Genomic DNA, 15418 nt, shown 5'->3' on the forward strand with positions numbered 1-15418 from the left:
GGGCTTTCCAGTCCAAAGATTCGCCAAAAGGTTCATTACTCGAAGCCTCATGAACTGTTCTCACTAGTGACACCTGCTGTTAAAAGAGAAATATGACAATCTACAGTAATCTGAGCCAGAGTATCTTTGAATGTCTATATAGGAAATCAACCATCTTTGCCAATCTGTATCAATGAATATAAAAGGTTGTTTGCTAGGAAATATTATTAGGTATTAAGTGATGATAAACACTTAAAATAAATACAACAATGATGACACTGACACTGAATGTAAATGTGCTTATTAAACTGGGAGTGCAAGAGTGCTTTATGAATGATGTGTTTACTGAACTTTGAGTGAAGGACAGTAAACTACGACAAAGAAGTATGGAGAAGGGACAAATTCAACTTATTGATTTTTATTTAAAAACATAAGCTTTTTAACAGTGTTGGGGTTTAGGCGATTCCTTTTTTTGGATACAATCTCCCCAGCCTTAGAGAATACCCTTTCACATGGCACTGAGGAGGCTGGAATGCATAAAAACGTTTGTGCCAACTTATATAAATGTGGATATATATATTTATGTTTGCTCCAGTACATGAGTGGATATTCTTGTCTGGGCAGGTTTACTTCAGATAAGTATCTGTCAACTTCAATGGTTGCATCAATATAGATGTATGTAGATAATATAGATGTATATAAATGATAATACAGATGTATATTAATAATAATATAGGTAATTAAGATATATAATACTATATATATATATATATATATATATATATATACAGTGTATCACAAAAGTGAGTACACCCCTCACATTTCTGCAAATATTTTATTATATCTTTTCATGGGACAACACTATAGAAATAAAACTTGGATATAACTTAGAGTAGTCAGTGTACAGCTTGTATAGCAGTGTAGATTTACTGTCTTCTGAAAATAACTCAACACACAGCCATTAATGTCTAAATGGCTGGCAACATAAGTGAGTACACCCCACAGTGAACATGTCCAAATTGTGCCCAAATGTGTCGTTGTCCCTCCCTGGTGTCATGTGTCAAGGTCCCAGGTGTAAATGGGGAGCAGGGCTGTTAAATTTGGTGTTTTGGGTACAATTCTCTCATACTGGCCACTGGATATTCAACATGGCACCTCATGGCAAAGAACTCTCTGAGGATGTGAGAAATAGAATTGTTGCTCTCCACAAAGATGGCCTGGGCTATAAGAAGATTGCTAACACCCTGAAACTGAGCTACAGCATGGTGGCCAAGGTCATACAGCGGTTTTCCAGGACAGGTTCCACTCGGAACAGGCTTCGCCAGGGTCGACCAAAGAAGTTGAGTCCACGTGTTCGGCGTCATATCCAGAGGCTGGCTTTAAAAAATAGACACATGAGTGCTGCCAGCATTGCTGCAGAGCTTGAAGACGTGGGAGGTCAGCCTGTCAGTGCTCAGACCATACGCCGCACACTGCATCAACTCGGTCGTCATCCCAGAAGGAAGCTGACGCACAAGAAAGCCCGCAAACAGTTTGCTGAAGACAAGCAGTCCAAGAACATGGATTACTGGAATGCCCTGTGGTCTGATAAGACCAAGATAAACTTGTTTGGCTCAGATGGTGTCCAGCATGTGTGGCGGCGCCCTGGTGAGAAGTACCAAGACAACTGTATCTTGCCTACAGTCAAGCATGGTGGTGGTAGCATCATGGTCTTGGGCTGCATGAGTGTTGCTGGCACTGGGGAGCTGCAGTTCATTGAGGGAAACATGAATTCCAACATGTACTGTGACATTCTGAAACAGAGCATGATCCCCTCCCTTCGAAAACTGGGCCTCATAGCAGTTTTCCAACAGGATAACGACCCCAAACACAACCTCCAAGATGACAACTGCCTTGCTGAGGAAGCTGAAGGTAAAGGTGATGGACTAAACCCAATTGAGCACCTGTGGCGCATCCTCAAGTGGAAGGTGGAGGAGTTCAAGGTGTCTAACATCCACCAGCTCCGTGATGTCATCATGGAGGAGTGGAAGAGGATTCCAGTAGCAACCTGTGCAGCTCTGGTGAATTCCATGCCCAGGAGGGTTAAGGCAGTGCTGGATAATAATGGTGGTCACACAAAATATTGACACTTTGGGCACAATTTGGACATGTTCACTGTGGGGTGTACTCACTTATGTTGCCAGCTATTTAGACATTAATGACTGTGTGTTGAGTTATTTTCAGAAGACAGTAAATCTACACTGCTATACAAGTTGTACACTGACTACTCTAAGTTATATCCAAGTTTTATTTCTATAGTGTTGTCCCATGAAAAGATATAATAAAATATTTGCAGAAATGTGAGGGGTGTACTCACTTTTGTGATACACTGTATATATATATATATATATATATATATATATATATATATATAAAACACTAAACTACTCAACTAACTAGTCTACTAAACCCTAACCTAATAATATAAATATTAGATATAATTATATTAATAACTGATAATATTACTATAATAATTATAACTGATATAATCTACAGTATAATGTTATTACTAAACTTTACAAACTAACTGTAACGCACACTCCAATCGCCTCGCAACCACACCAAACAACGCCAACTCAAAACCCACAAAGTGCCTTGCGGTTCAAACCCTCTTTATGCGGTTGCGTGCCGCTACGGTAGCGGCACGCAAAATGAAACGATGACGTGTCCCACTGAATCCGAGGCCTCGTTTGTCATCAGTCACGTGATTTTTTACGTCACAATACACGCCTCGAACCGGGGCTTCATTTGACACGCCCCTTTTTGCTCGACACAGGCTCCGAAGCCTCGCTTCAAATGTCACATCACTAGTCATTTGCATTTATTCAGTTTGCGTCTTTTATTCAGTTTTCTTGATTTTTGAGGTTTAAAATTATAAGCACACATTTACAAAATAATGGATTATATTCCTAATGGGACAATACACAGTTATAAATTTAATAGCATCTGGAAGAACATAAGCTAAGGTAAGCAGTGGTTATGATTTTGTATTTGGTTTTGGATTTTGGCCGCTGTGCATTGATTTATCATGCGCTTTTGTTTTGCAATGAAAACAAACCGTATCAGTTTAAGCTTTTAACTGGTACCTTTTTGTTACGGAAATTACATTAATTTGACTAGGAAAGTAAAGGCACTAAGTAAAACGGCAAAATACAGTTGCTAATCTGTTGTTTTTTATCTGAACTTACATATTATTTGTTTATTTCTACGCTACATTTCCAATATATGTTGTGTGTATATTGTATTGACTCATGACTTAACTCGGACTCTAGCCTGAAGACTCGTGACTTGACTCAGACTCGTATTTTGTGACTTGTGAACATCTCTGGTATATAGAGTAAATTTCAATATATTTAAAATGTTGAATCTGATACATTGGAATAGTATTACTGAATGTTTAATTACTACCAAAGTCACTGTGAAATAAACATACCAGTTCAGCAAGTAGATTGTTGAATGTCTCCACCACATTTACATCAGGATCCACCACAAATATGTTCCTAAGATTCTTTTGGGTCATTTGATCGTTGCTGAATTTCAACACTGCTTCCCTGATTGCCATACAACTTTCTTTAATAGAGAATCCAAAGGATTTACAGCCCATCGCTGGCATCGCAATAGAGACATAATTGCCAGCATTTGCTTTTTGAAGGCTATTAAAAACAGCCAGGTTCAAGTACTGAGAGCGCAAAAAGTGGTCACTCTGGGGCAAGCCGGCATAAATTAAGGTCTTGGCATTAAGATTTCCCGAGTCACTGCAGGCCACCTCACCAGCGAGTAATGTTTGCTTTTCCTTCTTGAACACACTGCACAATGATTGACTCATGGGACCTCCAGCTTGAAGGAACTTTTGAGCAATGGGGTTATTGAAGGCCAACTGGCTATCCATCGGACAGACAAGAGCATCGACTTTAAGAGATAGCAAATCATCCTGTGCGACTGTTAAACTGATCTGACTGTTTATTTGATAAGTGTATTCCTTTATGATGAAGGCTTTGCAACCCCAGTCCTTTGTTTTGGCGTTAATGTCAGCTATGTGCTTTTGTATGACTTTGGATGCTCCTGCTTTAGAGTAAGTCTGCTTCTCCATGATGATACTGGATATATGTTTTCGTACAGCAGTGGCTGCAGACTGGATCTTTTCTTTTGCTGCTGTTATCTTCAGACAAGGAGATTTCAGAGATTTGCATAGAAGAATAGATAGGCCAAGATTACGAAGTTCTTGAACCTCCGAAAAGCTCATACAAGACTCAACAAACTCTACTTCTTGCAAAGATTTGAGATGGATGTCAATGGTTTCCGGTGTCTTGTTCTGAAGATAATCTTTCACTTTTTGTGAAAGATATGTCACCAACTGTGCAAATCCACAAATTACAAGCTTCTGGGCTTCGGACTGAATGATGTGAACATTCTTTGCATTACAGCTTAAATCTACATCAGCTTTGAGCGCACTTAAAAAGTTTACCCAGTTTTGATTGTTATCCACTGAGGTTACATTCGGTGCAAGGGGGATGATTTCTTCTTTAAGGATCTTAGTAAGTATATCTTTAGCTTTTTGGACGTTTTCTTTTCCTGCAAGGATTCCAAAATGTCCATTACTCTTGTAAAAGAGAGCTGGAGTATGGTTGGCAAAGAAGTGGTTCTGCTCAAACTTCTTGAGCTGCAATGATTTCAGAAACTGAAGCATATGTGCTGACGGGTTCAAGCGTTGAAAGACAACATTTTCCTTTGCTTGCTTAATGACCCTCTCAGCAGCACTTACATTATCTTTCAAGCCTTTCAGGTGAAGCGTCAGGGTGGTTTTATCTTTTGTAACGAATACATTGGCAAGTTTGGGATGCACACAAGTTTCAACCAGCTCCAGTTTTTGTTCAGAGCTGAATTGAATTACTTTAACAGCAGTGTTCCTCTCGACTTCCAATTTTGCACTTGCATCTTTAAGAATGTGCTTGATCTTGTCCATGACAGAATCGGTGACCTCTCGGAGACCAACTATTGCAATTTTGCACTGGGTTTCCACGTAGGAGATTTCAGCACCAAGGCTTACAAGTTCAAGACAATCACGTTCTATCCTTTTCCAAATTTCGACCTTAACCGCCAATTCGGCCTTATGGTACCGTCTCAGAAAGCTTTGAGCTTCTGTTTTGGCCTTACTTTCCCAAGTTGTTCCCAATCGTGTTGCAGCTAAAGACTCTTTGTCCAATGACATCTCCAAGATTATCTGACTAGTAGATGAAATGTCATAAATGACATTAGCCTGAACCTTCTTGAGCTGCTGCTGAAAGTCTTTTTTGCACTTTTCGTTTCTTTCGATGAAACTGCGGACTTCATTATCAACAGGGATGCTGATCTTTGTTGTATCAGATAAAGTAGGTCTTTGTCCTGTCAGAGACTTTCCTAGACTTGAGTAAAAGGGCAAAGTGCTAAGCTGTTTATTACAAAGCACATGATTCCTCTTTATCACTTCTTGGGCATCTATTAAAAAAAGAAGAAAATTACTAATAATATAAAAATATTTAGCATTTAAATACATTCTAATAATTATAAGGTTTAATATCAGTGTATGATAAGATTTATAAACAAGTAGGAGGTGAAAACTTGTTTATACAGTGTATCACAAAAGTGAGTACACCCCTCACATTTCTGCAAATATTTCATTATATCTTTTCATGGGACAACACTATAGAAATAAAACTTGGATATAACTTAGAGTAGTCAGTGTACAACTTGTATAGCAGTGTAGATTTACTGTCTTCTGAAAATAACTCAACACACAGCTATTAATGTCTAAATGGCTGGCAACATAAGTGAGTACACCCCACAGTGAACATGTCAAAATTGTGCCCAAAGTGTCAATATTTTGTGTGACCACCATTATTATCCAGCACTGCCTTAACCCTCCTGGGCATGGAATTCACCAGAGCTGCACAGGTTGCTACTGGAATCCTCTTCCACTCCTCCATGATGACATCACGGAGCTGGTGGATGTTAGACACCTTGAACTCCTCCACCTTCCACTTGAGGATGCGCCAGAGGTGCTCAATTGGGTTTAGTCCATCACCTTTACCTTCAGCTTCCTCAGCAAGGCAGTTGTCATCTTGGAGGTTGTGTTTGGGGTCGTTATCCTGTTGGAAAACTGCCATGAGGCCCAGTTTTCGAAGGGAGGGGATCATGCTCTGTTTCAGAATGTCACAGTACATGTTGGAATTCATGTTTCCCTCAATGAACTGCAGCTCCCCAGTGCCTGCAACACTCATGCAGCCCAAGACCATGATGCTACCACCACCATGCTTGACTGTAGGCAAGATACAGTTGTCTTGGTACTTCTCACCAGGGCGCCGCCACACATGCTGGACACCATCTGAGCCAAACAAGTTTATCTTGGTCTCGTCAGACCACAGGGCATTCCAGTAATCCATGTTCTTGGACTGCTTGTTTTCAGCAAACTGTTTGCTGGCTTTCTTGTGCGTCAGCTTCCTTCTGGGATGACGACCATGCAGACCGAGTTGATGCAGTGTGCGGCATATGGTCTGAGCACTGACAGGCTGACCTCCCACGTCTTCAACCTCTGCAGCAATGCTGGCAGCACTCATGTGTCTATTTTTTAAAGCCAACCTCTGGATATGACGCCGAACACGTGGACTCAACTTCTTTGGTCGACCCTGGCGAAGCCTGTTCCGAGTGGAACCTGTCCTGGAAAACCGCTGTATGACCTTGGCCACCATGCTGTAGCTCAGTTTCAGGGTGTTAGCAATCTTCTTATAGCCCAGGCCATCTTTGTGGAGAGCAACAATTCTATTTCTCACATCCTCAGAGAGTTCTTTGCCATGAGGTGCCATGTTGAATATCCAGTGGCCAGTTTTAATATTATAATTGTACCCAAAACATCAAATTTAACAGCTCTGCTCCCAATTTACACCTGGGACCTTGACACATGACACCAGGGAGGGACAACGACACATTTGGGCACAATTTGGACATGTTCACTGTGGGGTGTACTCACTTATGTTGCCAGCTATTTAGACATTAATGGCTGTGTGTTGAGATATTTTCAGAAGACAGTAAATCTACACTGCTATACAAGCTGTACACTGACTACTCTAAGTTATATCCAAGTTTCATGTCTATAGTGTTGTCCCATGAAAAGATATAATGAAATATTTGCAGAAATGTGAGGGGTGTACTCACTTTTGTGATACACTGTATATATATATACAGTGTATCACAAAAGTGAGTACACCCCTCACATTTCTGCAGATATTTAAGTATATCTTTTCATGGGACAACACTGACAAAATGACACTTTGACACAATGAAAAGTAGTCTGTGTGCAGCTTATATAACAGTGTAAATTTATTCTTCCCTTAAAATAACTCAATATACAGCCATTAATGTCTAAACCACCGGCAACAAAAGTGAGTACACCCCTTAGTGAAAGTTCCTGAAGTGTCAATATTTTGTGTGGCCACCATTATTTCCCAGAACTGCCTTAACTCTCCTGGGCATGGAGTTTACCAGAGCTTCACAGGTTGCCACTGGAATGCTTTTCCACTCCTCCATGACGACATCACGGAGCTGGCGGATATTCGAGACTTTGCGCTCCTCCACCTTCCGCTTGAGGATGCCCCAAAGATGTTCTATTGGGTGTAGGTCTGGAGACATGCTTGGCCAGGCCATCACCTTTACCCTCAGCCTTTTCAATAAAGCAGTGGTTGTCTTAGAGGTGTGTTTGGGGTCATTATCATGCTGGAACACTGCCCTGCGACCCAGTTTCCGGAGGGAGGGGATCATGCTCTGCTTCAGTATTTCACAGTACATATTGGAGTTCATGTGTCCCTCAATGAAATGTAACTCCCCAACACCTGCTGCACTCATGCAGCCCCAGACCATGGCATTCCCACCACCATGCTTGACTGTAGGCATGACACACTTATCTTTGTACTCCTCACCTGATTGCCGCCACACATGCTTGAGACCATCTGAACCAAACAAATTAATCTTGGTCTCATCAGACCATAGGACATGGTTCCAGTAATCCATGTCCTTTGTTGACATGTCTTCAGCAAACTGTTTGCGGGCTTTCTTGTGTAGAGACTTCAGAAGAGGCTTCCTTCTGGGGTGACAGCCATGCAGACCAATTTGATGTAGTGTGCGGCGTATGGTCTGAGCACTGACAGGCTGACCCCCCACCTTTTCAATCTCTGCAGCAATGCTGACAGCACTCCTGCGCCTATCTTTCAAAGACAGCAGTTGGATGTGACGCTGAGCACGTGCACTCAGCTTCTTTGGACGACCAACGCGAGTTCTGTTCTGAGTGGACCCTGCTCTTTTAAAACGCTGGATGATCTTGGCCACTGTGCTGCAGCTCAGTTTCAGGGTGTTGGCAATCTTCTTGTAGCCTTGGCCATCTTCATGTAGCGCAACAATTCGTCTTTTAAGATCCTCAGAGAGTTCTTTGCCATGAGGTGCCATGTTGGAACTTTCAGTGACCAGTATGAGAGAGTGTGAGAGTTGTACTACTAAATTGAACACACCTGCTCCCTATGCACACCTGAGACCTAGTAACACTAACGAGTCACATGACATTTTGGAGGGAAAATGACAAGCAGTGCTCAATTTGGACATTTAGGGGTGTAGTCTCTTAGGGGTGTACTCACTTTTGTTGCCGGTGGTTAAGACATTAATGGCTGTATATTGAGTTATTTTGAGGGAAGAATAAATTTACACTGTTATATAAGCTGCACACAGACTACTTTTCATTGTGCCAAAGTGTCATTTTGTCAGTGTTGTCCCATGAAAAGATATACTTAAATATCAGCAGAAATGTGAGGGGTGTACTCACTTTTGTGATACACTGTATATATATAAATATACACTGTATATATATATATGTATATTGTTTTTATGCATTTTCTCCCCTTTTTCTCCCTTTTAGCGGGTCCATTTGCCTGATTGCGTCATGCATCCTCTCCACCAATGCCGATCCCCGCTCTGATTGAGAAGAACAAAGCTAACCCTCGCCCCCTTCTGACACGTCGGCAGCAGCCGTATGCATTTTGTCAGCACTGTGTACGGAGAGACATACCCTGACAGCACTATTTTCCCGTCTCTGTGCAGTTATGAAAGAGTCCCTAACCGGCTTAATATCCCACCCCTATCTGAACAACAGGTCAATCGTTGTTCATGTGGCCGCTCAGCCCAGCCGGAAGGGCAGAGCTGAGACTCCATACGATGTATTCGAGATGCCAGCTATGGTGTTCCAGCGTGTGTTTTTACCACTGCGCCGCATAAGCGGCCAAAAACTGGTTTTATTAATAATAAAAATAATAATTTATTATAAAGTCTTCATCTACTGTTTTAATTTTTTATTAAGTAAGGTTTTCCTGTCACAAAAAAATAAGTGCAAAACTATTTAGCATAGCCAATCCACTGCTAGGGACCCCGATGGAGTCCAAGGAGGGTGTTTTTTCGCCTGACACACACTCCCTACGATGTGTGTGCAGTCCACCAATCCCTTATTATCCTCCCATACCTCCAATTGTGCCTGCTAGAGGGCGCCCAGCCGACCGGTAGCAGAGTCGATATTCGAACTCGGGAGCTCACAATCTTAAAGCTGGTGTGCTAGTGGACTATACCGCTGTGCCACCTGTGCGAGTCAGTTCTGATTTCTCATTGCACTTGTGACCTGTCGACACCCATGCTAGCCAAAACGTATGCTAGCCTCAGCCAGAAGCATGAATTTGATTGTCTATCCAACCTTTTCTCCCTTAGACATTGCCAATTCTGGCCCAACCAGGCCAGTGGTATCATTTACATTTTTTATTGGTATGTATTGTTCACCTAGTAATTCTGATGCCTGGTAATATTTTACGGTTAGTGCTAACCAGAGTAGAAACAAAAGATAGTTAGTGAATGTCTTGATTTAACGCTGTGGCCTATGAGATTTGCAATGTTTAATTGACTATGACATCTAAATGTTATGAACTTACCTTGACAGTCTTGAAAGGATATGACCACACTCTTTGGCTTAGTGACCCAGTTTAGGGAGGTGATCTCACCTCCACCACTCTTATTCTTGTTGCTGAAGTAGAGGGTGAGCATATCTTTATTAATTTGGCTCATATCCCCCTGAACCAGAACGGAATCTGTGAGCTCTAAACGAGAGACTCCAATCTCCATGTCCCTTAGATTGTTTGACTTGGCAGCACACTTGTTCAGGAAAGCCTTTACATCTAGAAACATAATGATAAAAACTATGTAAATGGCAAAACACCAATCAACCATAACATTAAAACCACCTCCTTGTTTCTACACTCACTGTCCATTTTATCAGCTCCACTTACCATATAAAAGCACTTTGTAGTTCTACAAGTACTGACTGTAGTCCATCTGTTTCTCTGCATGCTTTGTTAGCCCCCTTTCATGCTGTTCTTCAATGGCCAGGACCCCCACAGGACCACTACAGAGCAGGTATTATTTGGGTGGTGGATCATTCCCAGCACTGCAGTGACACTGACATGGTGGTGGTGTGTTAGTGTGTGTTGTGCTGGTATGAGTGGATCAGACACAGCAATACTGCTGGAGTTTTTAAACACCTCACTGTCACTGCTGGACTGAGAATAGCCCACCAACCAAAATTTTTCCAGCCAACAGCGCCCTGTGGGCAGCATCCTGTGACCGCTGATGAAGGTCTAAAAGATGACCAACTCAAACAGCAGCAATAGATGAGGAATCATCTCTGACTTAGTAGTGCCTAATAGAGTGGACAGTGAGTGGACTGTGTCTGATTCACTCATACCAGCACAACACACACTAACACACCACCACCATGTCATTGTCACTGCAGTGCTGAGAATGATCCACCACCTAAATAATACCTGCTCTGAGTTGGTCCTCTGGGGGTCCTGACCATTGAAGAACAGAGTGAAAGCAGGCTAAAAAAGTATGTAGAGAAATAAATGGACTACAGTCAGTAATTGTAGAACTACAAAGTGCTCCTATATGGTAAGTGGAGCTGATAAAATGGACAGTGAGTGTAGAAACAAGGAGGTGGTTTTAATGTTATGGCTGATCAGTATAAGTTGCACCTTCTTAAACACTATCAGTGCTAGACTTTACAAATGATCTTTTGCCCAAGTGGGCACCAATTCTTAAAAACATGTACTATAATATTGTTAAATAGACCTCCAATAAGTGTGGAGGTTGTTCCAACTACAAATGGAGGGGCTTTTCTACGTACAGTAGACCCTTGAGTTACGAATCGTTTACTATACAAACATTTCGGGTTATGAACGATCTTTTTCAACTTAACGTACAAACAAATTTCAGATTACGAACAGAAATTCACGAAACTCGTGACTTCATGAACAAGTTGACTCCAACCGTCTCTCTTTCTATATATACAGTGAGCAAACATTCGGACAGCGGACGGTGTTTTTCAAGTGTTTTCTTTATATTTTGTAAAATTTAATATTGTTTATTATTGTTTATTACAGGAATGTCTATTCTATAATTTAAGATTTAAGGGAAAATATACAGTACTTGTATTCATAACAAAAAAGACTATTTAAGACATTAGAAAGGTTAGGTAAGGGGGTGGTTTGGGAGGTCTAACTAACTAACTAACGAACATTTTGACTTAAGAACAGCCCTTCGGAACCAATTAAATTCGTAAGTCAAGGGTCTACTGTATAATAATGTCCAGTATGGTTCACAAGATCAGATATAATAGGTGTACTTAATAAAGTTATCAGTGAGGGCAGATTTGACTAGATTTAAAGAAGTCTTTAAAAATAATAATGACCCACCAACATTAAGGGTACTAAATTACACAAAATAATCCAACAGACACACAGATTCAAATTATTTATAAGGAGAACTGGTCCCTGTTGCATCTGGCTCCTTTCAAGGTTCCCTTGAGGAGTATTTGGGGAGTTACATTATATTGCCAAAAGTAGTCGCTCGTCTGCCTTCACACACATATGAACTTGAGTGAGATCCCATTCTTAATCCATAGGGTTTAATATGATGTCGGCCACCCTTTGCAGCTATAACAGCTTCAACTCCTCTGGGAAGGCTTTCCACAAGGTTTAGGAGTGTGTTTATGGGAATTTTTGACCATTCTTCAAGAAGCGCATTTGTGAGGTCAGACGCTGATGTTGAATGAGAAGGCCTGGCTCACAGTCTCCACTCTAATTCATCTCAAAGGTGTTCTATCGGGTTGAGGTCAGGCCAGTCAAGTTCTTCCACACCAAACTCACTCATCCATGTCTTTTTGGACCTTGCTTTGTGCACTGGTGAGCAGTCATGTTGGAACAGGAAGGGGCCATCCCCAAACTGTTCCCACAAAGTTGGGAGCATGAAATTGTCCAAAATCTCTTGATATGCTGAAGCATTAAGAGTTCCTTTCACTGGAACTAAGGGGCCGAGCCCAACTCCTGAAAAACAACCCCACACCATTATCCCCCCTCCACCAAACTTTACACTTGGCACAATGCAGTCAGACAAGTACCGTTCTCCTGGCAACCGCCAAACCCAGACTGGTTTATCAGATTGCCAGACGGAGAAGCATGATTCGTCACTCCAGAGAACACGTCTCCACTGCTCTAGAGTCCAGTGGTGGTGTGCTTTACACCACCTCATCCGAAGCTTTGATTTGCGCTTGGTGATGTAAGGCTTGGATGCAGCTGCTCGGCCATGGAAACCCATTCCATGAAGCTCTACATACTGTTCTTGAGCTAATCTGAAGGTCACATGAAGTTTGGAGGTCTGTAGCGATTGACTCTGCAGAAAGTTGGCGACCTCTGAGCACTATGCGCCTCAGCATCCGCTGACCCTGCACTGTCATTTTACATGGCCTCCCACTTCGTGGCTGAGTTGCTGTCGTTCCCAATCACTTCCACTTTGTTATAACACCACTGACAGTCGACTGTGGAATATTTGGTAGCAAGGAAATTTCACGACTGGACTTGTTGCACAGGTGGCATCCTATCACGGTACCATGCTGGAATTCACTGAGCTCCTGAGAGCGACCCATTCTTTCACTAATGTTTGTAGAAGCAGTCTGCATGCCTAGGTGCTTGGTTTTATACACCTGTGGCCATGGACGTGATTGGAACACCTGAATTCAATGATTTGTATGGGTGAGTGAATACTTTTGGCAATATAATGTATTTCTTACCAAGTTGCCCTCAGCGTGTTCAGCATGGAAGGGGTGTGGTGGTCCTGATTTCTGTGAAGTTGCTCTGAGACAATGTCTATTGAAAAAGCACTATACAAATAACACCCACAAACACCTCTTGAACTCACCAATATCTTCTTTGAAGGTTACCACGATTCTCTCATCGTCTACAATCTCCCAGGTGTTCTCTGCTTTTTGACTGCAGCTCCCAATAAATACGGTGATGACCTTGCAACTGCATGTATCTTTAAACCCAGTTAGGATGAAGCGACGGGGGTCCCAGTTCTCTGATCCACTTGCTTCTTTGTAGACCTCCACACACACACCAAAATCATGCTCTTTTTGGGCCAGAATCTTCGATACATCTTAGAATCCACATCACCTTTTTTTAGTAACAATTATTCTGTTCATAATGTCATTATAGCATATACTTAAGGTCCAAGGTTAACATACATTTGCAAGGAACAAACAGTTCTGGGATATAAATGATTTCTGCACCTGCTGTTTTTCTGTGACTGAAAAATTGTTACATACTTTGCCAAATGTGGTTTTTTTTTTTTAATGAATGGTAGACTTGGTGGTTACTTGATCATATCTGATCGTCCAAACAAACGTATGAAACTTTTTTTTCACGCTGATTAGCCATAACATTAAAACCACCTCCTTGTTTCTACACTCACTGTCCTTTTTATTAGCTCCACTTACCATATAGAAGCACTTTGTAGTTTGACAATTACTGACTGTAGTCCATCTGTTTCTCTGCGTGCTTTGTTACCCCCCTTTCATGCTGTTCTTCAATGGTCAGGACTCTCCCAGGACCACTACAGAGCAGGTATTATTTAGGTGGTGGATCATTCTCAGCACTGCAGTGACACTGACATGGTGGTGGTGTGTTAGTGTGTGTTGTGCTGGTATCAGTGGATCAGACACAGCAGCGCTGCTGGAGTTTTTATACACCTCACTGTCACTGCTCGACCGAGAATAGTCCACCAACCAAAAACATCCAGCCAACAGCATCCCGTGAGCAGCGTCCTGTGACCACTGATGAAGGTCTAGAAGATGACCGACTCAAACAGCAGCAATAGATGAGAAATCGTCTCTGACTTTACATCTACAAGGTGGACCAACTAAGTAGGAGTGTCTAATAGAGTGGACAGTGAGTGGACACGGTATTTAAAAACTCCAGCAGTGCTGCTGTGTCTGATCCACTCATACCAGCACAACACACACTAACACACCACCACCATGTCAGTGTCACTGCTGAAATAACGACCCAAATAATACCTGCTCTGTGGTGGTCCTGTGGGGGTTCTAACCATAAAGAAACAGGGTGAAAGCAGGCTAAAAAAAAGTATGTAGAGAAGCAGATGGACTACAGTCAGTAATTGTAGAACTACAAAGTGCTTTTTTATGGTAAGTGGAGCTGATAAAATGGACAGTGAGTGTAGAAACAAAGAGGTGGTTTAATGTTATGGCTGATCAGTGTATAGAAAGTATGTTCAATTATTCAGTCACAAACCCAATAAATCTCAAATGTAGTGTTTTGGTGCTTTCATGTATTCATTTAAAGCAATAGCAGAAAAATCTGGACGACTCAGTCCATGACCATACCTGACTGGTTGACTACTTTGAGAATCCAGCTGTTCTTTCCATGTTTTATCATTTCAGCTTGGTCTGTAAATTGCTCAAAGTACATCGTGAGAGTTTCTTTATCAATTTCCTCCATGGTGCTGACAATCAGGTCCCTTATAATCTCGCTTTCTTCATTTGCGTTATCTTTATTTCCTGGGAGACAGACATAATATTTTGGCAATAACACATTGACTTTTTTACAATTTGGCATTATTTAAACGTTTACAGTGTGTTGAGAAAGAAAGAATACTTTTTCAGATTGATTCTGTTTGTCACAGTAAATCATTAAAGATAATTAGCCTATTTCTCCTCCTGTAAACACCATAAGCGAATAGTTTAAACTCACCGTTAATGTTCTTAGCCTTATTCCCGTTCTCTTGTACACGAAGTATGTCAGCTGTTCTCCTCTCCATCATATCAGCTAGCTCTCTCCCTGTACCAGACATAATGCCCACATTCAATGTTCAACTCTAACCTCAACCTTGATGACCAAAAGTACTAGAGATAGTCGTTGTTAACCTGGGTCTTAGCCAATGTGGCATGTAATGGAAGGTTTGTTTGTTTGTGTTCGATATAACCTTGTGTGAA

General features: G+C 41.6%; 1 protein-coding gene across 1 annotated transcript in view; it reads right to left on the bottom strand.

Moving 5' to 3' along the window:
• The window catches only part of parp14rs3 (poly(ADP-ribose) polymerase family member 14-related sequence 3), a 44089-nt gene that overhangs the window by 22104 nt on the left and 6567 nt on the right, over positions 1-15418 (bottom strand). The window contains exons 4-8 of the mRNA XM_063005793.1: positions 15177-15263; positions 14810-14983; positions 13327-13563; positions 10008-10250; positions 3452-5493 (exon numbers count right to left, since the gene is read on the bottom strand). Coding sequence (XP_062861863.1) covers positions 3452-5493; positions 10008-10250; positions 13327-13563; positions 14810-14983; positions 15177-15263 — 2783 coding nt within the window. The remainder of the gene's footprint in view (positions 1-3451; positions 5494-10007; positions 10251-13326; positions 13564-14809; positions 14984-15176; positions 15264-15418) is intronic.

Source organism: Trichomycterus rosablanca, chromosome 12 (genome assembly GCF_030014385.1).
Source record: "Trichomycterus rosablanca isolate fTriRos1 chromosome 12, fTriRos1.hap1, whole genome shotgun sequence".
NCBI classification, from domain to species: domain Eukaryota; kingdom Metazoa; phylum Chordata; class Actinopteri; order Siluriformes; family Trichomycteridae; genus Trichomycterus; species Trichomycterus rosablanca.